At 48.3% G+C, this 26182-nt stretch overlaps 9 protein-coding genes across 9 annotated transcripts; 4 read left to right on the forward strand and 5 right to left on the reverse strand.

Moving 5' to 3' along the window:
* The first annotated feature begins 252 nt into the window (after positions 1-252).
* HD556DRAFT_1420027 (histidine kinase-like ATPase) lies at positions 253-912 on the forward strand. Its single transcript, XM_041304449.1, has 3 exons — positions 253-421; positions 484-621; positions 673-912. The coding sequence occupies exons 1-3, from the start codon at positions 317-319 to the stop codon at positions 745-747; spliced, it is 318 nt and encodes a 105-aa protein (XP_041153301.1). The 5' UTR covers positions 253-316; the 3' UTR covers positions 748-912.
* Positions 913-1964: 1052 nt separating this feature from the next.
* Positions 1965-3902, forward strand: HD556DRAFT_1420047 (IMP dehydrogenase/GMP reductase). Its single transcript, XM_041304450.1, is given in 4 exon segments — positions 1965-2360; positions 2372-2377; positions 2540-3695; positions 3746-3902. 4 exon segments carry the CDS (start codon positions 1994-1996, stop codon positions 3768-3770), a joined length of 1554 nt encoding a protein of 517 aa, XP_041153302.1. The 5' UTR covers positions 1965-1993; the 3' UTR covers positions 3771-3902.
* Positions 3903-9067: 5165 nt separating this feature from the next.
* Positions 9068-10210, reverse strand: HD556DRAFT_1420057 (uncharacterized protein). Its single transcript, XM_041304451.1, has 5 exons — positions 10079-10210; positions 9893-10031; positions 9653-9844; positions 9452-9606; positions 9068-9400 (listed from the first exon to the last, which is right to left on the reverse strand). Exons 1-5 carry the CDS (start codon positions 10198-10200, stop codon positions 9280-9282), a joined length of 729 nt encoding a protein of 242 aa, XP_041153303.1. The 5' UTR covers positions 10201-10210; the 3' UTR covers positions 9068-9279.
* Positions 10211-10792: 582 nt separating this feature from the next.
* Positions 10793-11377, reverse strand: HD556DRAFT_1420069 (uncharacterized protein). Its single transcript, XM_041304452.1, has one exon. The coding sequence runs from the start codon at positions 11074-11076 to the stop codon at positions 10858-10860; it is 219 nt and encodes a 72-aa protein (XP_041153304.1). The 5' UTR covers positions 11077-11377; the 3' UTR covers positions 10793-10857.
* Positions 11362-12214, reverse strand: HD556DRAFT_1313989 (uncharacterized protein; the record flags this gene model as incomplete). Its single annotated transcript, XM_041300870.1, has 5 exons — positions 11362-11676; positions 11724-11832; positions 11920-12015; positions 12063-12134; positions 12162-12214. The coding sequence occupies 5 exons, from the start codon at positions 12212-12214 to the stop codon at positions 11362-11364; spliced, it is 645 nt and encodes a 214-aa protein (XP_041153305.1).
* A 1574-nt stretch (positions 12215-13788) lies between these two features.
* HD556DRAFT_1313990 (uncharacterized protein) lies at positions 13789-15060 on the reverse strand (the record flags this gene model as incomplete). Its single annotated transcript, XM_041300871.1, has 3 exons — positions 13789-14388; positions 14436-14728; positions 14784-15060. The coding sequence occupies 3 exons, from the start codon at positions 15058-15060 to the stop codon at positions 13789-13791; spliced, it is 1170 nt and encodes a 389-aa protein (XP_041153306.1).
* A 2912-nt stretch (positions 15061-17972) lies between these two features.
* Positions 17973-19504, forward strand: HD556DRAFT_1450373 (uncharacterized protein; the record flags this gene model as incomplete). The annotated part of the gene is made up of 4 exons (XM_041307752.1): positions 17973-18122; positions 18173-18295; positions 18345-19152; positions 19206-19504. The coding sequence occupies 4 exons, from the start codon at positions 17973-17975 to the stop codon at positions 19502-19504; spliced, it is 1380 nt and encodes a 459-aa protein (XP_041153307.1).
* Positions 19505-19834: 330 nt separating this feature from the next.
* On the forward strand, positions 19835-20731 carry HD556DRAFT_1313993 (uncharacterized protein; the record flags this gene model as incomplete). The annotated part of the gene is made up of 2 exons (XM_041300872.1): positions 19835-20230; positions 20291-20731. The coding sequence occupies 2 exons, from the start codon at positions 19835-19837 to the stop codon at positions 20729-20731; spliced, it is 837 nt and encodes a 278-aa protein (XP_041153308.1).
* Positions 20732-21284: 553 nt separating this feature from the next.
* HD556DRAFT_1249230 (uncharacterized protein) lies at positions 21285-21897 on the reverse strand (the record flags this gene model as incomplete). Its single annotated transcript, XM_041298825.1, has 2 exons — positions 21285-21782; positions 21832-21897. The coding sequence occupies 2 exons, from the start codon at positions 21895-21897 to the stop codon at positions 21285-21287; spliced, it is 564 nt and encodes a 187-aa protein (XP_041153309.1).
* Between the last annotated feature and the right edge of the window lie 4285 nt (positions 21898-26182).

Raw genomic sequence — 26182 nt, forward strand, 5'->3', positions numbered from 1 at the left:
TTCTAGGCCCGGTCTTTATGCATGGGCACTCCATTGAAGCAGTTCAAGCTGACATGTGGATATTTCATTTAGCCATCTACGCTCACATAAGACGAGCTCAATGCATTTGTGGAAGGGTGTGCACTGAGAGCTCTGTTTATACTGGAAGTTATGAACGACTCCTCGTGATGATGCGATGACCCCGAAATGCCAATTGAGTTTTTTTAGGAGAAGATTTCGTCAAGGACTTAAGGAAGGATGGCAAGGCATGGAAGCAACGTGACGATCACGTGATCAGGCTAAGATCGTGAATGTGTGCTCGCTACTCTTGACTCGCATGGCAAGCGGTCGTCGCTCTCCTTCTCCAGAATCGCTGGCACCTGGCCCTCAACCGATAGGAACACTCCACGAGTCCCTGATTAACCTAATTGCAGCAGGCGAAGTACGCGCTGGGTTGACACCACGGTTCAGGCGCGAATACGTACTGATGAAAATCACCTCTAGCTCATACACAGACCTGCTTCTGTGTTCAAAGAGCTGCTGGAAAATAGCCTCAACGACGGGTCTACTTCTGATCAAGTCACCATCAAGGATGGCGGTATGAAGCTGCTTCAGATTCAAGACAACGGCTGTGGTATTCGTGTATGTCTTCCTCGCATTCGCATTGAGGCTTTCCGTTGAGCTTGTTTGAAGAAAGAAGACCTACCCTGGCTCGCTGAGCGTTTTACTACCTCAAAATTGACCACCTTTCTGACCTCTCCAAGCTGACTACTTACTGGAGGCTCTGGCATCTATATCACATGTCGCGCACCTGACAAGTGGTCACGAAGACCAAGTCAAGCAACTGTGCTTGGAAGTATGTATATATATAATTGTGCACGGAACAGAACGCCTGATGAAAATTCTGCAGGGCGGCTTACGTTGATGGCGGTCTCGTCCTGTCGAAAGTGGGATCGGAGACTTCAATGGGTGTCATCATGCGCCACTACATCCAGAAAGACATCGCGTACTCATTGTTTTGGCATATTCTATGTCCACCTACCCGTAATCTACGGCGAGACAAAGTAAAACACGCTCGGGCGAACTCCTGCAGGAAATGGTAGCACATTCAGGTGATTTTATTGTCCTTGATTGGGTCGAACAATCATTTGAAACTTTACGACCGGCTTGATAACATGAGCACTGCTCGTTCTGCAGCATATCATTCCGTGTCACAGAAGTCAGTCTGAGCGATGGTCCACCCTAGGACATTCGAAGTCAAGGCGGGCGGGCTTCGTGATTTGTCGATCATCAAGGAGCTGATTGTTCAGTTCTTGCAGACAAGGCCTACTCAGCAGCTTTTGTGCTTGTCCGTCCTGGGATCAGTCTCTCCTCGAGCTACCTGACTTTGCAAATCTACCCGATGTTGGGGACGATACGGAGAATAAGGGGTATTATTGGACGCCGACTTCTCCGTCAAATGAAATGACTCGTCTACCCGTTCTCAGGAGGTAGTTGATCCAGAATCACGAGTATTGCGGTTACTTGTTCGCCTTGGGCAGCTTTTCGGTGCATTTTTGCTAGCGGAGAATACAATAGAATCGCGCCGGATCGCGATATCATTTCACAGGTCAAAGATAAGTTATAGCCTCTGCTCGAGACCTGATGGACGTCAGGACGATAGAAATACTTGTAGATGATTTTCCCCAAATAGATTCAGGATCTGTACTTCGCATACGTGATACTACGCGCATGCAGTGTATTGGACTACTTTTTGTCCTATCAATTTGCACCACTTCTCCGTCCAACACCACTAGACTAAAGCCAATACTCGCTCCATGGGTGACATGACAGTATAAGTACAAGGGGTATTTTCAACTCCGATTAAAATACCCATTGATAATAATTGTAAAATTTTCTAATCAATTCGGCTAAAATGCCCGCCCCATCGAAAGGAACTTTCCTATCTTCCTCAGACGCTGTCGCCCATCTAGCATCTTACCAATGCTTGGATGGACTCTCCGCCAAGGATCTCATGGACTCCCGTGTCCATGGTGGTCTCACTTATAACGACTTTCTCATGCTTCCCGGAAAGATCGATTTCCCTGCTTCTGATGTGATCACAGATACCAGAATCACTCGTAATGTCGTTCTCAGAACCCCATTCATGAGTAGTCCTATGGATACTGTTACCGAGACCGACATGGCCATCAGTCTCGCGCTGTTGGGTGGTATTGGTGTCATTCATCATAACCAGTCTCCTGAATCTCAAGCGGCTATGGTCCGAGCCGTCAAAAGACATGAGAATGGCTTTATTACGGATCCTGTTGTCTTCTCTCCAAATCATACGGTTGCAGATGTCCTTGACATCAAGGCCCGTCTTGGTTTCTGTGGTATTCCTATCACAGGTGTGTTATGCGTTTTACTTGCGTTTCCTTGATGAACACCTTTACCAATAACCTTCGTTCTTCTGACTAACGGGTTTCACCTGTGATCTGCGGACATCATTCTCATTTTGGCCATCTGATCTTCCATTTCGCCCATCATACCCATGGGATCAAAACTGATGCTTATTCTTCAGAAACGGGATACATGGGCACTAAGCTCGTTGGTATCGTCACCTCACGCGACGTACAATTTGAGTCGCCTGAGACACTCCTCAGCGAGGTCATGACCAAGTCTCTTGTCACCGCTCCCCAGGGTGTCACGCTCGCAGAGGCCAACCAGATCCTGCGTTCTTCCAAGAAGGGAAAACTCCCCATTGTCGATGACCAAGGTCGTCTCACCTCTCTCCTCGCCCGCTCTGACCTCCTCAAAAACCAAAACTACCCACTTGCTAGCAAGGACCCCGACAGCAAGCAGCTATATGCAGCAGCTGCAGTGGGCACACGACCCAGCGACAAAGAACGCCTCAAGCTTCTTGTCGAGGCTGGTCTTGATATTGTCGTCCTTGACTCATCGCAGGGCAACTCCATCTTCCAGATCGACATGATTCAATGGATCAAGCAGACGTTCCCCAAGCTCGAGGTCATCGCAGGCAACGTCGTCACGCGTGAGCAAGCTGCCAGCCTCATTGCCGCTGGGGCAGACGCTCTCCGCGTCGGTATGGGTAGCGGCTCCATTTGTATCACGCAGGAGGTTATGGCAGTTGGTCGTCCACAGGCTACAGCTGTGTTTGCTGTTGCCGAGTTTGCATCTAAGTTTGGTATCCCGGTGATCGCAGATGGTGGCATCAGCAATGTCGGGCACATTGTCAAGGCACTTTCCCTTGGTGCGAATGCTGTGATGATGGGAGGGCTTCTTGCAGGCACCACAGAAGCTCCGGGAGAGTACTTCTACCACGATGGGAAGCGTGTGAAGTCCTACCGAGGCATGGGTAGTCTTGAGGCTATGGAGCAGGGTAGACCTGGCGTGTCTGGTCAGGCTAATGTTAAGCCCGGTTCTACGAAGCACACTCCAAACCTTTCGAGCAAGCCACACGAGAACGCCGCCACGTCACGCTATTTCTCCGAGTCCTCCGCTGTCAAAGTCGCTCAAGGTGTGTCGGGTGACGTCCAAGATAAGGGCAGCGTCAAAGCATTCATTCCATACCTACACGTCGGTGTCCAACACAGTCTCCAGGACATTGGCGTGCGCAGTGTTTCAGAGCTGCAGGCAGGCGTGAAGGAGGGTCGTGTGAGATTCGAAGTAAGGACACCGAGTGCTCAGTTGGAGGGGGGTGTTCATGGGTTGCATTCGTGAGTGATGATGACATTCCGTTGCGATATGTCGCTGATTTTTTCTCCAGGTACACGAAGAGATTGTATGCCTGATACGACGATTTGCGTTATTCCCCATATGACCAGTATCCATACATTAAGGTTCCTGCTTTGTACGCATAAAAACAAGGGCAAATTGTATGTACATCATTTGTTGATCGGATGAGCTGTGATCATGGTTGGGCCTCGCGCATGATCAAGTTCAACGACTCACCCGTGGACTACATTCAGACCTTCCCTAATAACAACGGGACGGACACAAAGCACGTTTTGCTTGACCGGTGTACGTACCGACGGCGATGACTATCTGTCCACCGATCAATCCACGATGATCACTGTTGATGGCTGGCCAACACAGGGTCGAACGTTTTGAAAACCTGCTCAGGATTGGAATTTACCGGCAAGTCCGGTTTTTACTAGTCGGTCTGCTGTCGATGACCTGCCAGGTGGTAGGCTGGGACATTCCCTAAGTGCACAGGACGATGACAAGGTCCAACATTGGTTCAATCACCTGTCACACGTAGATGCTCTGAACGCAAACCGTTCATCATGCGAACCAGGATTATAGGCTGACAAACCATTCCTGCACTGACTTGCAACAGGCAACCGTAACTTGGTTTTCGGAACATACACCTGCCCATTTGGAACATCCGCAGCTATCGATCTTCCAATGGGCGTTCGGCTGACCAAACTTGCGCCCGCCGTATATTATAGCCAGGCCCTAATAACTGTTGTCTGCTGACAATTCAATGGAGCTGTATATGCGATGTGCCGCCCTTTTGGAATAAAACATCGTCATCTTTATACAGTAAGCAGGGCGTCTACAATACAGCATGTGAAATTTAATATTTAACAGGTCTCTCTATCACTATCATCAAGGTATCCCATCGTGAATCGTTGTCTACCCACACAGCAAAGAACAGCGGCCATTTCAAACTTTTCTTGGTCGCCGTCATGCTGCAGGAGGATGTCGCGTCAGGAAACCGGAGAGAGGTAGAACTAGCGGCGCTGTTTCACTCGCCAGCAGCTGTTGCTCCTCGTAAGAATGTAAAGGATCTTCCACCCTATGGTGCGCAGCATCGCCAGGATGCACTTTGGCAAGGTGAGCAGTAGTCATATTATAATACCTACTGGCTAGCTCAATAAGAAGCAGGCGGTAACGAAGCACTCCCTCCTATGTGGCAACAGTTTCAGGTGCTAGACCATAAAACGCTGTATCAAGACAACAACCTGATCATGGGTTCACGGAACCGCCCTTTACCAGGTGTACGATTAGGTAAGCGAAGGGAGTGCAATCAAAAGCAAGACACTCATAGTCGAGCACAGATCATCCTGGAGATCTCGTTCCCGGCTGTGAATGGCACATATCACCATCTGGTCGGTCCTATTTCGTCAACCACAATACTCGGACTACGTCATGGAAGAAACCTGTGCCAGACCGCCAAGCAGGGAGCTTGACGCCAGAGTGCGTCATCGAAGGGCATTCTAAGTGTATATGGGACATCGCCTGCTTGGGCAGTAGTTGCAGCATAATGAGCTCCTCATCTGATGGTTCGATTCACCGATGGACAAGAAACGGAGAGCCGATCGGAAAGCCCTGGGTTAGTGACGGAGGAGTGGTAGGCTCCATAGGAGTATCTCCAGATGAAAACATGGTCGCCAGTGGAAGCGCAGATGGCAGAATACGGCTGTGGAACATAAAGGAGGGCAAAATGGTAGGAAGCCCATGGAAGGGACATAATGATGCAGTGATATGTCTGAACTGGTCTCCTGACGCTGCGGAGATAGCAACTGGATCGTACGATGGCACCATAGGTCGATGGAACCCAGATACTGGACGACAAATCGCACCACTGATAGAGACTAGTCATGGTTGGGTATGTGCTGTCAGATACTCTCCACAAGGCGACAAATTCGCGAGTGGTGGGGCAGACAAGATAATTCGCTTGTGGTCAAAGAAAGGCGAGCTACTCGTCGAGATCAAGGGACATGAGAATGCAGTGACATCGTTGTGTTGGTCCAAGGACGGCACACGCATCTTTTCCGCGTCATCAGATTGCACCATCCGCACATGGCAGTCGTCTGATGGGAAGGAGCTCATTGTTCTTCAAGGTCATACGAAGGCCGTCACATCTCTCTGTCTTTCCCCTGATGAATCTCATCTTATCAGTGCCTCAAGGGACTGTTCAGTTCGCATCTGGGATCTCAAAACCAATCAGCAAGTCGGAGACCCACTTTTACACGATGGCGAACTCTTGGCTCTTGCCATGTCAATTGATGGAAATTATGTTGTCGGTGCTCAATTGTATGCAAAAGTCTATGTATGGAGCCTAGAGGTGGTACTCAAGCAGCAGGGCAGTGATCAGGTTAGCGTGCGTATGTACGGATATTGTTATTGGCGTCTTCACTAACCAGGCTTTGGATTTCAGAGTTCACAGGATGGCAATGCAAACGCGAAGCCCAAGGTAAGTCATATCTGCATTTCTCTTGCATTGCATCCCACTTTGTTACTAGAGCCGTGCAGCTCCAATTAGAGATGTGCGTTAATCAGTTGTGAATACGATATTTTGCTCATCGATCTCGTCAGCTTAACTTTGATGTCGTATCCAAACGGCAGGTTAATAACAGAGGCATGGCAAAATATGTCAGCATGGTTACATCTCTCCTGAGTATCTATTGACTTGACACCGATACAGGGAAATGATTTCTTTGGCGACGTCGCAGACCACACGCCTCGTCGACCAGCTCCACCCACAGGCTCATCGCCCTCCCTTACGAGTCGGTGGCGCAACTTGTTCGGGTTCCTGCGCTTCCGCACTCAACCTACAGATTTGGCGCCCCAACCACTTCAGCCCCGGCGTTGGTATTTCGCCCGTGATGAGGTGAGTCGTTCATCGTGACCGATATCTGTCCTGATATACTGTGCAGGGACCAACACAAACTACTCAGAGGCAACATTCTACTACCACCACGGAAGAGGTATCATGTGTGATAGGATGTTGTGGATTTTACCTTGTTCGTCGTCGGTCCACATCGCGCACTAGTCAAGAGGCATCCCGTCACAGTGAAGCCGCCTCCAGTCCGTCGCCTCGTCGCTTCTATACTCGCTCGAGCGATTGCCGATACGTCGTTGACACGTATGTAGCGCGCCTTCACATTCACAACACCCTTGCAGTGAAGTTTGTATCTCTACCACATCAGTTGTTACAATCATCTGCAGATTGTGAATATACCACTTGTGATTTCAGGTTATGGACATCATACTAAACAGAGCGAGCGACATAATTAAAGGGTATGTCCTAATCACGCTGGTGCACCAAATAACAAGATAATTTGTTGCCTATAACAATTCAAACAACACTGTAAGTAAGAGTAGTTTGTCGGTGCAGTGTTGCGCGAATTGGTGACAATGCATGGCCACACGAGGAAGTCGCTGTAGTCTCTTCCTTGATGCGTAGCTGAGCAGGATCAGCCCCGTTGGTCCCCTCAGGGTTACTACATCAGAGAACCGGTGAACAGATGAGAAAGTTATGTAAAGTGATATATAGTAAAGCATCGCAACAATCTTCGTATATCTGCTGACCGGTTTCACATAAGAATATTTGGCCTTATCGAGGAAAGACGGATGCACAAGCATGCCAGCCTAATAGCATTATCTACTTCGGAATCTTTTTGAGTTTGGATGGATGTAAGAAAAAAAGAGCGAGTACAGGTTCATAAACTTTAATACAGATTGATACTAACAGGGTCAAGGAAGGAGGTTGCAATGTGCTAAAGTGAAATACACTTTGGAAATGTCCCCAGCGGTGCGGATACACATGATTTGGCTTTCACTGAATGTTTTTTTACTAGCTCAGGGTGATGATACCATTGATGTAACTCCCTCGAGGGCAAATGATAGCAGTCTATGTTACGGTCAGACCGTAACAATAGTGTTGTACGTGTTGCACATGTATTGGTCGAATGTCACTCAAAGAAATATATTTCACGCAGCACGGATGCATGCTCTGGTATATTTTAGAGCAGAACGTACTCCTCTTGTATGTCGGAGTATGTATTACCTCTCAATGAAAATATCGCCAGTCTTGACTAGTTAATGATTGCCCGTCACTCGAAGCGGTACATTCCATGAAGGGCCAACAATGTTCCAATATGTGCCACAAGAGATATCACTACTCGAAGGAATCTGCTTTGCAAACAAAGAGTAATACCAGAGTGGTGCGTATCAAAATTTTCTTCAACACATTGCTTCATCCGATTATTTCTTCGTGCAAGATCAAAAGCATACAATTTTGATTAAGTTCAAAGTGTTCGCGGTCACGACAATATTCGTAAATGATTCGAAATTCGGTGTAGCGCTGTAAGCATACGTGGCGATAGTGCTAAATTGTAATCTCACGCCATCATTGTCATCTTTACAAGTTGAAGCCTTTTGGCCTTTCAAGACCGAAACATCTGAAGACCTTGTAGACTACTCAGTCACCCCACAGGTGCCTGTCATTCGGTTTTATTCAGAAACTAACTTACAGTAGAATTTAATGCACTGCTGCTTCATTGTCGCAATAAAAACCCGGTTGTTTTCGTCAAGAAAATCGGTTTCCTGGATCTCCGAGAGTAAGCTAAGTCTGGGTTCTCTGACCTCCCGTTTGAGCTCGGGAATATTTGTATTCGACGATTGATGCACTGCTACTTCATCGTCGCAATAAAGACATGGTTGTTTTCGCGAAGACGATCGTGCTCCTGGATCTCCGAGGGTGAGCTATGTCAGGGTTCTCTGACTTCCCATCTGAGCTTAGGAATATCTGTATTCGACAATTGACCCACTGCTTCTTTATTGTCGCAACAAAGACATAGTTGTTTCCGTGAAAACACTCATACTCTTGGATCTCTGAGAATAAGCTAAGTCGGGGTTTGCTAACCTCCCATTTGAGCTCGGGAATATTTGTATTCGACGATTGGCGCACTGCTACTTCATCGTCGCAATAAAGACATGATTTTTTTCGTGAAGAAGATCGAGCTCCTGGATCTCCGAGAATAAGCTAAGTCTGTGTTCTCTAACCTTCTACCTGAGGTCGGGGATACTTGTATTCGACGATTGGTACACTGCTACTTCGTCGTCACAATAAAGTCACGACTTGTTTCGTGAAGAAGATCGAGCTCCTGGATCTCCGAGAATAAGCTTAGTCTGTGTTCTCTAACCTTCCACCTGAGGTCGGGGATACTTGTATTCGACGATTGGTACACTGCTACTTCGTCGTCACAATAAAGTCACGACTTGTTTCGTGAAGAAGATCGAGCTCCTGGATCTCCGAGAATAAGCTTAGTCTGTGTTCTCTAACCTTCCACCTGAGGTCGGGAATATTTGTATTTGACAATTGACGCACTGCTGCTTCATCGATCCACGAATCGGGTTATTTAGAGCAATATTTCATAGAGCATCACAGCAATCTTCGTATATCTGACTTCAGAAAGTGGGCATATTTTCATTCCATATACACATTTTAAGTATCTTAGTAACATATAGTAATGTAGATGAGACGGGCAGGCAAAATTTACCAAACAACTAGTCCGAGTCGAATGCAGTGTCCTCCATCCGCAGTCTCTGGGCAGCGAGAGCGCTCACAGACATCTGGGTAATAACGTCCTGTGTCAAGTCTTGACGATGATTCCTTCCAAAAACTTTTCTGCGCAGGGAGTTGGGAATCAGGGCGAGTCACTAATGGTTGATGACTTACCTTGTCCACCACTCGAGTAGCTCATTCACCCTAGTTCGTGCAGCGGGACCCGGGGCGTCCTCAAAAAAATCAACGATGTTGTTCCAGAAGATTTGATAGTCAAAGTCACCGTCTATGGTGCGCCAGGAGTTGATACTGGAAAGTGCGAATCGAATCTATAGAATTTAATGCTAGCTTTGTAATTAGAAGGAAGCTGCTTACCTGGCAAGCTGCATATGCGATCGCGCGAGGTGTTACTTTCCTCATGCCTATAATGGAGGCCACACATGTCTTGACTTTAGCTTGATCCGATCGCTTCCGGGCACGTCGGTTATTTTCAATGATATCAGCACCATTACCTTCACCGTCCACTTCATTAGCGGAAGAGGGCGAAGTAAAGATGGCCTTGAATCCCTGTTATGCGTTGAGCCACGAATCAGTTGAAATAACGGGGCTGTTCACCATGACCAACAACCGCGACTTCATAAGACCGCACTCTAGATTATTAGCATCAGCTTTGTAGTTTTCGTACATGAACGACGGCCAAGAATTTTCAGAGACAATGAAGGCGATTGTGCGGTCACGAATGCCGGTCCTGACGCTGAAAAAAATATCAGTAACATGTAAGCGACGATGATCACCACTTACGCCGGGTCCTCCCAACACCATTCGGCTGGGCAGAGCAGTCTGCCACACGGATCGCTCACAAAACCTCGATGATGCTTGTCGTCGGTCCTGATTAGTGCTGCCGCGGTTCGGTCCAGAACCATGGTTCGAACGGGACTTTTGGTCCGGTTCTCCGCGGTTCGGTCCACGGTTCTCACATCAGCCAGAACCGGACCGGAAAATGGTTCTCGGTTCTAGGTCTTCCCAAACGGTCCCGTTCTGGTTCGGCCTTGCCGAACCATTCCGAACCGTTATCGACTTTGACTTCGCTCAGCGCATGCTTCCAAACAAGCACCTTCAGTCTCTTTTCAATCTCCCGCCTTCGATGCAGTTCCCAATATCCTTTGGCTCAGGCGACACTGCAAATGGGCTGCTTTCAGCCAGTTTTTCACATTCAATGCTCTCTTCACCATGAATGATGTGACCTTGATCGTGAGTACTAATTCTATCCTCGTTCGAGCTCGAGCCATGCTGATCCAAGTTGTTTCCCACCATTCGCAGTCTGTGAGTGTGTCGATCCTTGTTTGAGCTCGAGCCATGCTGATCTAAGTCGTTGCCCACCGTTTGCAGTCTGTGAGTGTGTCGGTCCTCATTCAAGCTCGAGCCATGCTGATCCAAGTCGTTGCCCACCATTCGCAGTCTGTGAGTGTGTCGGTCCTCGTTCAAGCTTGAGCCATGGTTCACCTCTCGTGCCAGCCCAACTTCCAGTACCCTCTCACTTCCTTTGGCACCCTCTCGCTACCTCTGGAGCCCTCCCACCATCAAGTTGACAAGTTCAGCGCCCTCTCGCTACCTTCAGCATCCTCCCGCTTAGCGCATCCAATGCCACCAGCACCATGCGCAAACACCCAACACACACCAGCAAGTGCTGGTGTGGCGCGAACGCTCGCGGACGACACCAAGATGCTGAAGATGAATAAAGGACGAGAGGAGGAGGGAAAGAGGAGAGGAGAGAGAAAAGGAGAGCACACGCAGCGCATGTAGACTCGACTCTAGATGGGGGGTTCTCTCAGCTGCAAAGGTGCGTCATGGTGTTTTATTGTTTCGGTGTCTCATAAATTCATTGTTTGTATATGGTACCCACGCTCGCCACCATCTTCGACCCATGCTCATGATCGCCATCCTTCACTGCCACTATCCTATTTCTGGTTGTGTCAACCCCTCGTTATCGCAATTGCTCTCCTGATACCTCTCGTGCATGGTAATTGGGGGAGCAACCATGTTATTAGATTAGTTACTCAACATGTAGACTACTTAGTACTATGTCAATGTTTTTTGCGTGCTCTTACAGTTTTTTGTTTTTTTGGTTCGGTTCGGGTTCGAACCCCGAAAAAACTGAACCGGACCATAGAGAACGGTTCTCTATGGTCCGGTTCTGGGTTCGGACATTTTGCAGAACCGAACCGATGGTCCGGTTCTTGGTTCTCATCTAAGACCCTCTGAACCGGACCGAACCGGACCACGGCAGCACTAGTCCTGATGAGTGTGGTCGGATGGCACTCGATATTCACCCATGAAGCAACAAGCTCCTTAAGGGTTCCCGTGTCGTCGCCACGAGCAGAGTCTGCACCTCGCTTGAGCTATATCAAGAATGAGCCAAAAGTGTGATAAAGACGTTGGGAGAAACCTTTCTGAGCATGTCCTCTGACTCCTCGTGATCAAGGCATGCTAGCTTATTGTGAAGCCACAGTAGTGCCTTGGCGAGCTCGATGTAACCGCGTTGGAGACGGTCTTGCCTGTTCGATTTTATAATTAAGCACGGTGATATAAACATGAATAGTTACTCCGTAGTGGGGCTGCTGCTAGGCTCGCAGTCTTCACACCGCCTGTCGTTTTCGGTGATCAAATCCTCTATAGGGGTGTAAAGGGCAACAATACGACGGATGGCCCGTCCCTGTGAAATGTAATAGGTTGTCTTCCTGTAGCAAGGTATTAATACTGCTGTGAGCGAGAACGTGCCTCGCACCTTTGCTTTATTGCCTTGTCCTGCTTCAAGATTTCAATTTCATCCGTCAGAGCAGCAATCTTTCGCTTCGCCCTAGCATGCGGAGAAGTTTGAACACACAGTGAGACGTCCGGAGTAGGGCTCTGTCCCGAGTTGATATCAGATGTCGGCATATCGGCCTAAAGATGAGGTAGAAGTGCAAAAAAGTGGAGGAGAGCACGAGGCTTACGAGGTCGTCTTATATATAATGTCTAACCCGAGTATGGCCGAAAGTTAGTTGTTGACGTGGTTCGGGTCAACATGGTTAACACCAGCACGCGAAACGAGCAGCTCCCGAGCCTTTTTGGCGCTTGTTCGCTAGTTGCAAACCGATCCCGGTGACCCTGAAGCGAGCATTTCCCGGTCGCTTTGAGTTGGGATTACTATTACAGTCCAAAGACTCGATAGCGAAGGGGTCGCACGCCAGCGCTTCAAGTTGTGACCCGAGTTATATGTGCTAGGTCCATTAGCGATCGAAATTCAGCCGAGTTCAAACTTAGTACTTACAACGTCGAAAGCCGCCGTGCATGTAATTTATTGCAGGCCCCTGGGCTCGATACTATCGGACAGAAATGCGGCGATGCATCAGACGATAAAACCATCCAGTTGATTCGCAAGCAGAGTCACCCAGTGGGATGAAGACTAACTCGAGACTAATGTATAAGTACTCCCGGGTCTTGACGAAGTCCTTGTAAGGCTTGACGATCATATTAGGGTGTTACGCATACGCTTCATGAAGGAAGGGTGACTGACGACAATGCTGATATACGAGTCATAGATAAATGCATCTGATAGCCGATGTGAGTGGCTTAACGCCTCAGAAAGAACAAGATATCTCACTTTAACTCCGAACGGGAGTCCGCGCCCAATCAACGCTCATATCATATACTCGTCTACTGTGCCATTGACTATCCATGGACTTAAGACATACCTGATCGAATGACATGGTAAGAGGAGTGAGCAATGCAAATAAAGCTATCGTAAAAGACATACAGATACGTCGAAACCAGAGGGAATGAGGAAATCAAAAATGAAGCATCGAAGATAGAATAAGATAAGTACTGCTCACACCAAATTATCAAAAGTGAAATCAAACAAGCTGAAACGTACTGTCAAGTGCAACCATCCCACTCTCGCCAGACTCGGACTAGATAGAACTCGTAGCCCTCAAACTCCCAAACAAGATCCTACATGCGGCACGGCGAAGCGTGGTTGGATGCGTCTGGGCTTAGCAGGTGTACTTTGGGATTGACTCGCCAGAGTAGGTTGGTTTTTAGTAGCGCGTGTCCGAGGCATGGTTAGTGGTAAGTAGGGGTTTATTTACGCGTTGTTTGCATATTGACAACAAGCCGATGTTTGGCTGTGTTAGGTATCACGTGAATTTGGTCTGTTCGTCTTTCGATGACAAAGTCCCTGCCAATTCTCCTCCTTACGACTGTGCTGATCGACCGTCTCCAATGTAAGATGTGACCGTTTGTTATTCTCATTATTCTGATTCAAAAACCTTTGAATTCTACACGTGAATTCAACTCGTCCTCCTGTACTAGTTGTAAGTCAACGTGTGTGATGGAATGTTGCGCCTCCGCTGAATTCCTCAAGTTGGGGGCCTGCTGACGATTGGTGGTCAGATGTGTCCAGTGTCGATCGCTTGCCGTCCCCAGACATTGCTCACCGAATACTGGAAGATGCTTTAGCGAGTCCAGCCTCTTTACTCATCCTCTGAGCCGTCATCATGTGGCTGGGCTCGTGCCTTCTTTTTCCCTTTAGTCTTCCTTCTTCCCTTCGCACGTTCCGCCCTCATGTAAGCTCTGTAGACACAGCTATGAAAGGTAAGTGCAGTGCCCTCTGGCATACCGACCTTGTTCTGGTAGAATCCAATATCAAACCCAGCTGCGGTTGGCAAATACAATATACCACGATCCTTCAGTTTACCGGCGTAACGTAAGAAGTCCATTGCAGGATAGCGAGAATGGACACTGGCAAGGAAGTCCTCGATGATTTGCGGTGGTTCGTCGTCGCTAGAGTCTTCGTCACTTTCCATGTAAAGGGCATATGTCCTTTTGAGTGGCTGGGGCCTCATTATCGGGTGTTCTCCTTGTTGTCTTCCTTCAGAGGTCACCGTGTCGCTGATGGCGGGTGAAACGTGGATGTGATTGTGGATGATAGGAGAGATAATTTCGGTGGGGGCCCTCTGGAGCGGCGAGAGAGTTTGTCCCTGGACACGTGTCCGATCTGACGACAGGCTCTGCTTGTCTGCCACAGAAGATTCGGAGCTGTGTTTGACCGGCCTTTCTTTCAGTGCAGGCATCTACAAATTAATTCGTACAAATCACTTGCAAATATTACAACACATACGGTGTTGATAATTTCAAGCACAACTCTCTTCTTCCGCCTGCCAGAGCCCTGTTCTGTTCGCACCGCTTTGAACGCATCATCAATATCATATGATGTCAGGAGGCGATGGGGTGGGTCCTTGCGGCGGGCAACAGATAAGCGCCAGGCTAAGTGCTCATACGTAGTTGGAACATCCATCATAGCCTTGATGCGGTCGAAGATGTCTAGGCGACAATCCGATTCAGAGTATGACTGGTCCACACAGGTCACACTTTGGTTGATATCCATGGTGTGTAGTGGTATCCTGAACTTGACTAGCACGACATAAGTATCCTCACCGACCCAGTTGGAGACAAACTTTCAAATTACCTTTCTCGAGCTCCTGGAACCGCTGCAGTTGTGCGGAGAACCCTTCGATCGTCTGGGAGTCTGCCATGCCATCATAGAAACATTCAACCCCCCGCATGCCGTTCAACATCTCCAAGTCCTGGTCATCGACATCAGGGAGCTCCGAGCACACTCCGAGTAGAAAGGCTGCATTTTGCACTCGCCGAGCCTGAGAGCGCTGCTTTGCACGAGTTCTTGAAGATATGTTCGGAGAGACATTTTCAAGAACTTGACTCCTAGGGGACCGTAGTTCAGACATGGCGGGAAATTTGATCAATGTTACAACGCACTCTGCTCACCTATTTAAGTCGTGAGTCGCGACAAACGCTGACCCACCGTGACTGCTAGTCACATGTTGATGATATTCCAAAAGTCAACTGATTTGTCCGGACATATCCCAGCAGAGAAAGAACTCACTGTGACTGTCTCGGAGGCGAATATACCAGGGCAAATGATGTTCGCATCCCCCGGCCATCGGGACCAACTCGGGTCAGCGTCCGACTTGACATAGTAAGGAACGATCGAGAATTCGAAGTTACAAGTGTAACTCTAATAGCATAACACCGCCAGAATTCCCTGAGAGATTTGGCCTGTCTGAGAAAACCTGAACGTCTGAGTCAAGTGCAGGCCAAAAAGTTTGGGACACGACACAACACTCCCAGTGGAGTTTAAATCCTGCTTGATCAGTTTCAACTTTCGAACGGCCATGCCAATCATCCTGCCAACGCACCCGCCACCCAACATACTACCGTGACCATATGATTGGTTAATGCTCGCGGTATGTTTGAGCTCATGCTCTCCCTCAACTCCGAGTCCGAGTCTGCCCGCCCATCAACCTTGCTCGCCCAGCACCTGGAATTCCTGCAGCATCCTGCGATTCCTGCCTCTCACCTTTCCCGCCACTGCTGGCAGCTGCCATTTTCTTTCGTGCCCGCCAGGAATCCTCTATCCTTTGCCCGCTACCTGCCTAGTAATAACAACCACCGTGATGTCTTCGTGCAATAAGCAGATGTTGCCTTTCTTACCAGCTTCTCTCTGTGTTCATCGCCAATTAGCATCGTTCTTGATTGTGCAGGCTGCGGCACTGCCATTCACCTTTTGAAACGATTCTGTCGCAGCGACCGTGACCTGAACGGAAACTCGGGCGAGCCGATGGCAAAGGTACTTGTTACGGTGGTTGTTTGATGTTTATTAGATCAATAGTCTATAAATCAAAAGGATAAATGCATCAAGTATAAATGAATCACAAATGTAACTCAACTAATTTTGTGTAATCGATCATAGATATACGATCGCGCGAGTAGGAAACAGGTGGAGAAGTACGGTACAGGGGTGCCCGGAGGGCCACGAATGGCCAAGATGCACTTCAAGTTCATATAAAAGGATGCAGACATAGACATACACTTGCGTAACACTTTTCATGTACGGATGAGTGACTCGGTTGGATGTAGGATACGGATAGATAGCATACCAGTTTTTGTTTGAAGGAAATTAATGAACTCGTGGTCTTTTCTTGGGGTTAGGCCTGGTTCGGTCTGTATCACGAACACGTGCCCGTTCATTAGTCGAAGACCTGCGTTGGTCGAGATGAGCTCACTATATCGCTCTGCAATTAGCCAAAGTTACCACAGCTACCACCAAGCGATGATTTTTGTGCTCTGCTACAGACGATATACCCAGATGTGGCAGCAGCTCCAAATCTAATGGTAAACTTATATTCTCCCTTTCATGCAAATTGAATTAACCATCACCAATAGGTACAGCAATAGAAGCGCGGCCTCACATGCACGCGATTCTTCACTCTCGACCCGAGGGTTTCGATAGCGTTGGAGAAGCAATCAAATGGCAGTAAGTGTTTGACGCTGTCCTTCGTAAATGCTACATTCACGTTTGCTCATACAGCGTCTTATCCACAACCCCACTTCTACCCGTGTTTCGATCCCATCTATCGTCGATCCTGCAGATTCTCCTCTTACGCCCAGCACGCGTGCAAATATTGGATTCAAATAAATACAAGTGACATACACCACTCCGGTCGACGGCGCCATACTGGGACAGTAAACCTACGCTCGCTCCCTTGACTTGCACCACCTGCTCATATTCCAGGCTGGTTCCCGTCACTTTCGTCTCTATTCCTCGGATTTCGCTCCGCATGGCTCTTAGTGTTAGCAGGTGCAGAGCGCCTTGATACGACGCTCATGGTTGGTCAAATGAAGGGCAAATTCTGGCTCGAAGTCATGGCTGGTTCGGGTGTGGGACATCTCGTGCACGAGGTTCATCACTTACTTGTGATAGTTTACTCATTTGTATTGACGTGATGCAACTTCGTATGCATTACTGACGGTGCCCTGCATTAAATCAACTGGTCCAGGGCCAATAAGTCCATCCAGGCCTTCCATCCCTGATAATTGAGATGCCACGCCAATAGATTGGTTATCAATGACCAGGTCAGAGTTGAGCGTTACGGTGTTTGTATATTCCTCTCCATCGACGTAACTATTATTGCCATATGCAACATACTGAAAACGGTTTGACGAAATGTACGTGCTGCACGTAGAAACAAACACTCACAAATTTAATGTGCGACGTAGTACCATAGTGTGGCTGTGATTTATTTGGTCGTTTCCCACGGGGTCAATGTTTGGGCACGCTTCAGCGGGGTGAGAGTGTCTGATAATCGCCGATGGCTTGCCTCATAGACGGGCTGGTCACAAGTCTAATATTTTGATCCCTCAGCAGATATAAGATTGTTGCGGCGATGCCACTCTCAGATAATATCATATTAACGTTGCTTTAAATAACTTCATCGTCTGTTCTAACCTGCTTACTGATGCTGACATATCATGTACTAGGAATCTGCGGCCTTGGAGGAGAGTCGGAGCGAGTCCGAGTCGAGGCTCTGAACTTCAAAAGCTGACTAGTAAAGTCAAATTTCGGACTTACTACGGCCCAAGTTAGCATCGACTCAATTGACTCGGAGTCAATCCTTATCGATTGCAAGAAGTTATATCGGATGCTTTCAGTTGAGTCTGGGCTCACGCCGAGTCAGCCTCAATGATCAATTGAAAGGTTGATCAGTGCGCGGCCACCTCACTGTAGGCTGCTCACTCTTAGGCTCACTTCAAAGCTGAGTACACGAACGGGCCGTTCCGAATTTCTCGATCAGGTACAATGTCATGCTTTCAACCGGACGACTCAGAACGCCATGGCAATCATGAAGCTGGTGTGATCTACCCTTTTCAACCACCTTCATTCGGATCTCATCCACAGACTCTGAATCGGGAGGTTGAGCAGGCCCGAAACACTCTCCAGGCGGTCACGGTGAGGCTCGTCTCAAATTTTCTCAGAGTCACTTTAGTGATCCAACATAGCAGCAGCAGCCGCTCAACTCGGAGAGTGTTGACAATACTAATAACCTGGACTCCCTGATTCGTACCTTCTCCAACGATGTTGAGTCCTGTAGAGTGCGTCAGAATGTCACGGTAGTCCACCCGGTAAGTCGTGATAATCGATCGTTGTACTACAATGTTCAAATATTTGCAGATCAAACGTGATTTAATGACCCACGGAATTTTCGCCTCCCTCAGACGATCCAGTCACAATGACTCGCAGCCTGCCCCGGCGGACCAGGAATCCCCTCTCTACGATATCAACCCTTGGCCCGGTCCACACACAGGTGACCCCAATCCTAATCCACATGCTGATTCCTTCTACTCTGAACCACTACCACCCCTCCGATTTGATCAGGCCAACCTCCCTGCAAATTCAGTCCCAGCGGTCAACTGGGTAGAAGGTCTATTTGACCATCTCCCGTCCGAACCACAGGCCAGCTACCAGGAGGCGGGACCCTCCCGCAGCGTGCCAAATCCCAATATCCCACAACGACTCACATTCGATGATGAGATAGCACACACGCGCTTATTGATTACCCGTGCCTCCTCACGTCTCGTTCAACGTAATAAGCCTTACGAAAAAACTCGGCCTTCGATGGGTCCTCCACGCCGTAACCCCAACCACTGGGAAAGTGACGTATTGGAAGTCATGAAATACTCCATATTCAATGGGGTGTTTTTGCCCAAGCCGCACGAACTTGTTGAGATGGCGCGACAAAGTCTAGATTCGTCATCCGATAACGGCGTCCAATGGGCTATGACAGAAGAAGGGCATGCGGGGGTAATGAAGATTTCGGAGGTCCTTGGAAATATAAGAGATAGTATAAAGGAGCTCACGCGAGCTTGGGTGATACCGGGATACCAAATTCCCCTCTACACCCAGACTGCGCCGATGATTCAGCTGTTCGTCGAGGAGCTCGTCAAAGAGTATAAGTATCTTAAAGGAGCTATTAACGTGAGTCTTTAGACCCCCTTCATTTTATTTCCATATCTCACAGTGGTACATTACTAGGTGCAGGGAACCTACCATTCGGGCATCAAGCGATCATAAGTTTTATCAAGCATTTGTTGTTTCATGACCGCCAATACTGGCGATACATCAGCCCAACCAAAAATCTTGGGCCCCTTCTCGCGTACACGAGCACACTCCATACTTGGGCATTGGACGAAATATCTACTGGACGTTTCTTTCCCATCGAATTCAATGTCATTGCGAAGCAGTCTACCTACAACGCATTTGTCCAGCTCTTCGAAACATTAACTGACGAGGAACGTCATGCGCTCAACACATATATCATGGCACAGGCTTGACCAGCTAGTGAGTTAGTAGTACAGACATCGAAATGGATCAAGTTCATAATGTCACAACTAGTAGGAACGTATCTTCACTACCAACATTGCTCATTCAAAAGGGGCGATCGAAAGTCCATGTCTACTAGACCCGCGTCTACTTGGTCAGCGATGTACATGATAATAATAAGAGACACCCCCATGTAAATCTGCGAATTGTGAATCGTACAAATTCGTGCACCCGTTGGGTGCCATGGTACACCGGCCCAGACTTTGACCTGACTGAATTACTACACGGTGTCAATTTTAGACTCCGATGGCCTATAGTTCATGATCCACGACCACTAAACAATGCAAACACATACTCCTCCAAGCTCTATCGGCCACGCCCGTCAGAGTAGTGATGAATCTTGTCGAAGTTCACAACAGCTCCAGGATTCATGCAGCTCACGCCTCGGACGGAAGCACAGCAGAGTCTCACCATCTGACTCGATGACATCCGACTCGTCATCCAAACATCGACGATTATCATCGTCCAAAGACATATCAGACATCATCACCGCAATACCCAAACCTCCTGCAATTACCAAGCAGCTATCTCGATATGTCCTTCGTGCACAACGGAAGTTCACGCCGTATGAGAAGCCGCATGGTCGCTTGCCCAGTGCACTAGAGCTTCGCTATGCTGATAGGTTTTGCGGGAGGTACCCTGGCGAGACCGATATGAGTCTAGCAGATGTCCAAGTGGTGTGTTAGCTTAATTTTAGTTAAATGCGCAGTACTTATTGACAAGCAATCATATGCCAGGGCAAAGACGTCCTCGAGCGCGGTATTGCGCTCCTATCTAAGGAGACTATTGCTCAAATCATCGTCGCCAAGCGGGCTGCTTGTGAATCTATGCGCTTGCGCGCTATGACAACGGCTTGGGAAATACAGGCCTCATCGGAACACTCCAAGCTTCTTGAATTGATTTTCAAGGACGAAGCCAAAAAGTTTGCCGATCGCGCTGCGGCAGTTTCCTTTATGGAAACACTTGTTCCACAGGACAAGCAAGAGCTTGAGTCTACTGTAGACTTCCACGTCGGTGCATACAGTCATGACCTCACATCACTTGCTGTTGGTGACCTACAACTTGAACAAATTGAGGACCTTGCACGCAACTTGCCCGAGAACCACAAGTCGCGTCATCATCATGATGCGGGAAGGAAATTTTCGGAGTCTGAGTCAGAGTCCGAATGGGATGGTTGAGGTTAGGCAATTATCATCCTGTGTCTACGAATACTGATCACGATAAAGTAGAAGGTGTTCTGTAAATACTCGCACTACCTACACATGACTGCATGCACAATATCCCAAAGAAGATTATAGCCTTAGCCAATGAAGTTAGAAATGCATGTATCTTGTGACTGTAATGTGGCGACTTCACCGACTGAAAATGATTTGATTGGCTGCATCAAGATAAGAATCATACATACGGGAATTCTATGTACGCCTTTGGCTCGCATATTTCTCTAATCGATTACACACATCCTCCATCTCAATGTCTATTCCCGCGGGGAGTGTCTACCTTCAGGATACGGGGCGCCTGCGGTGGAGCCTCCGCCTATCAGTTTGATGATTGTTTGAATGGAGGGAACTCACCCAAGCCTCCGTTTCAGGTTGCACATAAATATTTCATCCTGCATTACTTCATGGTCTTCTGTTTGATGTCCTTTCAGCTCAATCGTGTGGGGTTCAAGGAATATAACGCCTCTGTGAATCTGTACGTCCTTCAAGAGGATCTAACGGCCGGACCATGACTCTATTCAAACAACACGCAAAGTGACTGACCAACACGTACCTTGTACCCCAGCGGTGTGACGCCAAGTTCAAGCTGCGGTATAGCACAATATTCCACAGCCTCGACAGTTGTGAAACCATCGCTTAACTCGAGACGCAGCATGCCTCTCGGATACTTTGGGATTGGGTCCTCGTCCTCTTCTGCGTCCTCTTTATCTTCGCTAACAAGGCCAGCCATGTCCCCTCCATCCATGCGTTTTTGCCTCACAGTCATCAAGCTAAACGCACTAATGCCAATGTCGCTGATGGCACGAATTTCTACGAGACATGGAAGGCCTGTAAGACGACCGTTTTGGATGGTACGGATATTTTGTGGGAGACCAGTGTTCGGCAGGGTGGAGTCTGAAAGATCGGACTGCAAAAGTTGAGAAGTTACATGGGAACTAAACTGTGGAAAATGATCAGTTGGAGAAAGGGTGTAAGAGGACGCGATCCATGAGCAACATTCACGAAGCCAGACCTGGGGATGAATAAATATCAAAAATGCAAACCAACAATTGGAATTTTACTGGATCTAAAGCTGGACAGGGATATTGTTCGTTGACCCATTTAATGAGTGCAGCAGGTTCAGTCATCGCCAACATTCTAGCTTGACACGGGAAGTCCCGGCGGACAAAAGTATCCCCGACTCGAAGCCCACGTGATTACTTCCGTGGAAAATTGAATGTGCTTCGGCGCTCACAAGCGCGGCGGGCACTGGCACTATCTGGCAAGTCTGAGTCGAATGCGCATTGGCACAGCACGAGTCATATGGCTCGTTCTTTTTTTACTCTTCGTTTATTTAATGATATCCTGCAATGCCCCAGGTTGTTCATGGGAGAAAGCAACCAATGGGACTAGTACTAGTGGTCGAGGACTCAACAGGCATCGTGCAACATGCAAGCTTTACCAGCGGTCTAGCCTTCTAGCTAGCCAGAAAAGACAAGAGAGGGCCAGAGAGGCAGCCGCCAGGCTCACTCTGACACAATCTACGACCGTCAAATCAGGCTCAACCAACTCTTTGGTAAGTCTTTTCTACATATTCGGAAGCACAAACATATCTGACCGGTCACGGCCTTTAGAAAGTATCTCCCATTCACCGGCCCCGTGCGCTGGCAGAGCGTGACCGCTCAAAGCCCATTATTCCGTGCAAATCATCAAGCACTGGCAGGGACCGGACGAGCCAAGCTGGCATGTCTACCGGGATAGCGGCGGGTTTGGGTCATAGTATGACACAGCAGTTTGAATCTCATAGTTCTGACGACACAGCACTGTTTGAGGCTGATGCTTTGGGTATGTCTTCGTCGACGAATCACCTAGCAAGTCAACTGATACCCGAGTTACTGTTTTGCGCTTCACTTGTCAGGAGAACCTTCGCACACTTCGATGGGACGCATACCGAGACATTTTGAGGATCTTCCTCTTTCTGACGAGGACACAAACGACTTTGATATAGCTGGTGTTTTGCCCACTCGAAATCCAGCCCCGCCTCAATCTGGAATACGCAGAGTTATATTAACATTACGAGACACACTGCAGACTACTTTCAATTCTCTTGGACTTTCCCGATTGTACCCTCGTCGCCCATCCTTTGAACCAGATAAATTTATCATGTCCTCGCTACTTTCGACCACGTGTCCGACAGTCATGCAAAACACCTATTCAGACATCCTCCCGCCTCCATACCCTTTTCCTAACATGACGGTCTATAGACTCATGTCTTGGATGAATTCTGGCAGCAACCAGAAATCCGAGACTGAGGTCGCCCGTCTCGTTAAGGAAGTGATCATGGCAGAGGATTTCGACATAAGTCACCTGGAGGACTTCTCGGTGAAGAGGAGTTTATGTAAATTAGATAACGATCCCAGTGGGAAGAACATAGAGTTTCCGGATGACTGGACCCAGGCCAGCGTCACCATCGAGATTCTGACGAAATCAAAGGAGGAGGATGCGAGACCATTTTCCGTTCCCGGATTCCATTTTCGTCCCCTTGTCGAAGTAATTCGGTCAGCTTTCGCGGATATCCAAGCGAACGTGTTTCACCTTTCACCATTCAAGCGTCTGTGGAAGGATCCGTTGGACAGCCACGAAGAGCGCATATTCGATGAGTTGTATACATCTGACTCGTGGCTGGATGCCCAAGACGAGGTGCAGAAGCTCCCGAGGGAACCCGGATGTACACTAGAACGGGTAGTTGCTTCTCTCATGTTTTTTTCGGATGCCACGCACCTTGCAAACTTCGGAACGGCAAAGGCGTGGCCCCTGTACATGTACTTCGGAAACCTGACCAAGTATGCACGTTCTGCACCAAAGTCTGGCGCGTGTCACCTTGTCGGATTTTTACCGTCGGTGAGTTGCCATATGTGTACAGTTTAAACGTTATTTCATATTCCGTGTTAGCTGCCTGATAAAATCAAGGACGTTCTGAACGACTTGCCTCGAATATCAAAAAGCGGCATGGCTGCCCTTCACACGCACTGTCGACGCGAATTATTCCACGGATGCTGGGATATCTTACTAGACAAAGAATTTCTTCACGCATATCGCCATGGCATTATATTAAGATGTGCCGATGGTGTCTTACGCAGGATATACCCTCGTATATTCACATACTCAGCCGATTATCCCGAAAAGTGCGTTTAGTCGTTGAAATTTGAAGGATTACTCAAAGATTTTCAGGGCCTTGATTGCCACCATTAAGGACACGGGCTTATGCCCATGTCCCCGTTGTCTCATTCTGAAAAGTATGTTTTCTTCTCTAGGCCTTGTTAACGACATGAAGAACCGTATGAATCATCTTCGGGTCTACGTCGAAACCAACATTGTTAAAGCCCGAGGGTTCATCTATACGTGGGGAAACACTGTTGACGGTGCGAAGGTTGAAGAGACGCTTGGAGAAGGCTCGTGGGTACCTGTATTAGTAAGTACAAGCCGTCTGCCGCTTTGTTGTACTGGCTTAGAAAGTAACTCACAGAACAAATTCGTCGAGAGGCTGCATGCCACGCTGGGCCTTAACCCATTTCAGATGCTCGTTGTAGACTTTATGCACGAATGCGAGCTCGGTACTTGGAAGGCATTATTTACTCACCTCGTCAGGATTCTTTATGCACTTCCCGGGGGGAATCAGCTGGTTTCGACTTTAGACTCGAGGTAAGTGGCGTTGTGTAACAACTCTATCCCACCATAGATTTCGTCAGGTTCCGATGTTCGGTAATGGGGTAATTCGAACATTTACGAACAACACGTCCGAGATGAAGAGACTTGCGGCACGAGACTTTGAAGACATCTTGCAGGTTGTTCTCGCTTTACTTACTATTCTCTACTTAGCTGATGGGGGCCTCTCTAGTGTGCGATACCTGTATTCGAGGGGTTGTTTCCACCTCGCCATGATGCGATCGTGCAGTCTCTTTTATATAGATTTTGCCAGTGGCACGCACTTGCCAAGCTAAGGATCCATTCAGAGTCGACGCTGGGTCTTTTCGAGAACACATTCAAGATTCTCTCTAAACAGTTACGGAAGTTCCGTAACTTTACTTGCGCTGCCTTTACCACTGTGGAATTACCGAAGGAGAAGGCAGCTCGCCAACGACGGCTTGCCCAGCATGCTCCCAATAATACTCCTTCAGAACCTGCCGGACCAAAGGTGAAAAGGTTCAATTTGAACACCTACAAGTTTCATGCAATGGGTGATTATGTGCGAACCATCAAACTCTTCGGTACGACAGATTCTTTTACCACTCAGATTGTAAGCATTGTCTCTTCTCTTCCAAGGGCGTTTCTGAAATCATGTTATTGGCTAGGGGGAGCTGGCGCACAGAGCCTTGAAAGCATTCTATCCGCTAACTAGCAAGTTAGACACTCCGGCACAGCTAGCGAAACACGAACGCAGGCGCCGTGTACTACGGCGAGTCGCGGAGGCAGCTGGTATCTCCTCCTCGAGCAACCAATCACCGACCGACTCTCCTGCCTCGTCATTGTCCAAAGACCATCATTTTATTGCAACAAGTCGAAACGCTCCAGTTTCTTTGTTCCATTTCCTCAAAGAACACGACGATGATCCAGCTACTGAGGTGAAATTATTTTTTCAGCCCATTTAACCACCAGTTCGCTTATGACTACTGCAGAACTTCATTCCCAAGCTAAAGGATCATATTTTGTATAGGCTGAGGAAGCTGGACGTTACTCATTGCGACCATACATTCACAGATGAGGAACGTAATTCGGTTATCATTCCCAACAATACGGTTTACTCGGTACAAACGATGAGGGTACACTATACTACCTACGACATGAGGCGCGAATACGATACCGTCAATCCCAGGACACATGCAGATATTATGGTACTTTCAGGAGAAACCTCACCTAGCCACCCATACTGGTACGCTCGTGTACTGGGCATTTATCATATGGACACGTGGCTTCAAGACGTCGCTGGTCGAACCGAGACACGGCACCTCGAGGTCCTCTATGTCAGGTGGCTTGCACCATTAGTATCATCAGGCTACCAGTCAGGCATGCAACACGCTCGCCTTCCCAAGGTAGCATTTGTCGAAGAGTCGGACCGTGACGCGTTCGGATTTCTTGATCCGGGGCAAGTCATTCGAGGAGCCCATTTAATTCCCGCATTCGCTTCAAGGCGCGGTGTTAGTTCACTTCGCCACGGAAAATCGTTAGCACGTGCCGAGGAGGAGCTAGATGACTGGGAAGCATATTACGTTGGAATGTGAGTCCAGCGCGTCTTCTTCTGGCTTCAATAGCGACTCAAGCTATCTGTTGGACTTAGTTTTGTCGATCGTGATATGTTTCTGCGTTATACTCACTTAGGGGTAGGACACCCAGCAAGTCTGCGGAGGGTGGTGAGACACTGTTCTGGCTTCGATT

Source organism: Suillus plorans, assembly GCF_016647745.1.
Source record: "Suillus plorans strain S12 chromosome Unknown HD556scaffold_103, whole genome shotgun sequence".
In the NCBI taxonomy this organism is placed as follows: domain Eukaryota; kingdom Fungi; phylum Basidiomycota; class Agaricomycetes; order Boletales; family Suillaceae; genus Suillus; species Suillus plorans.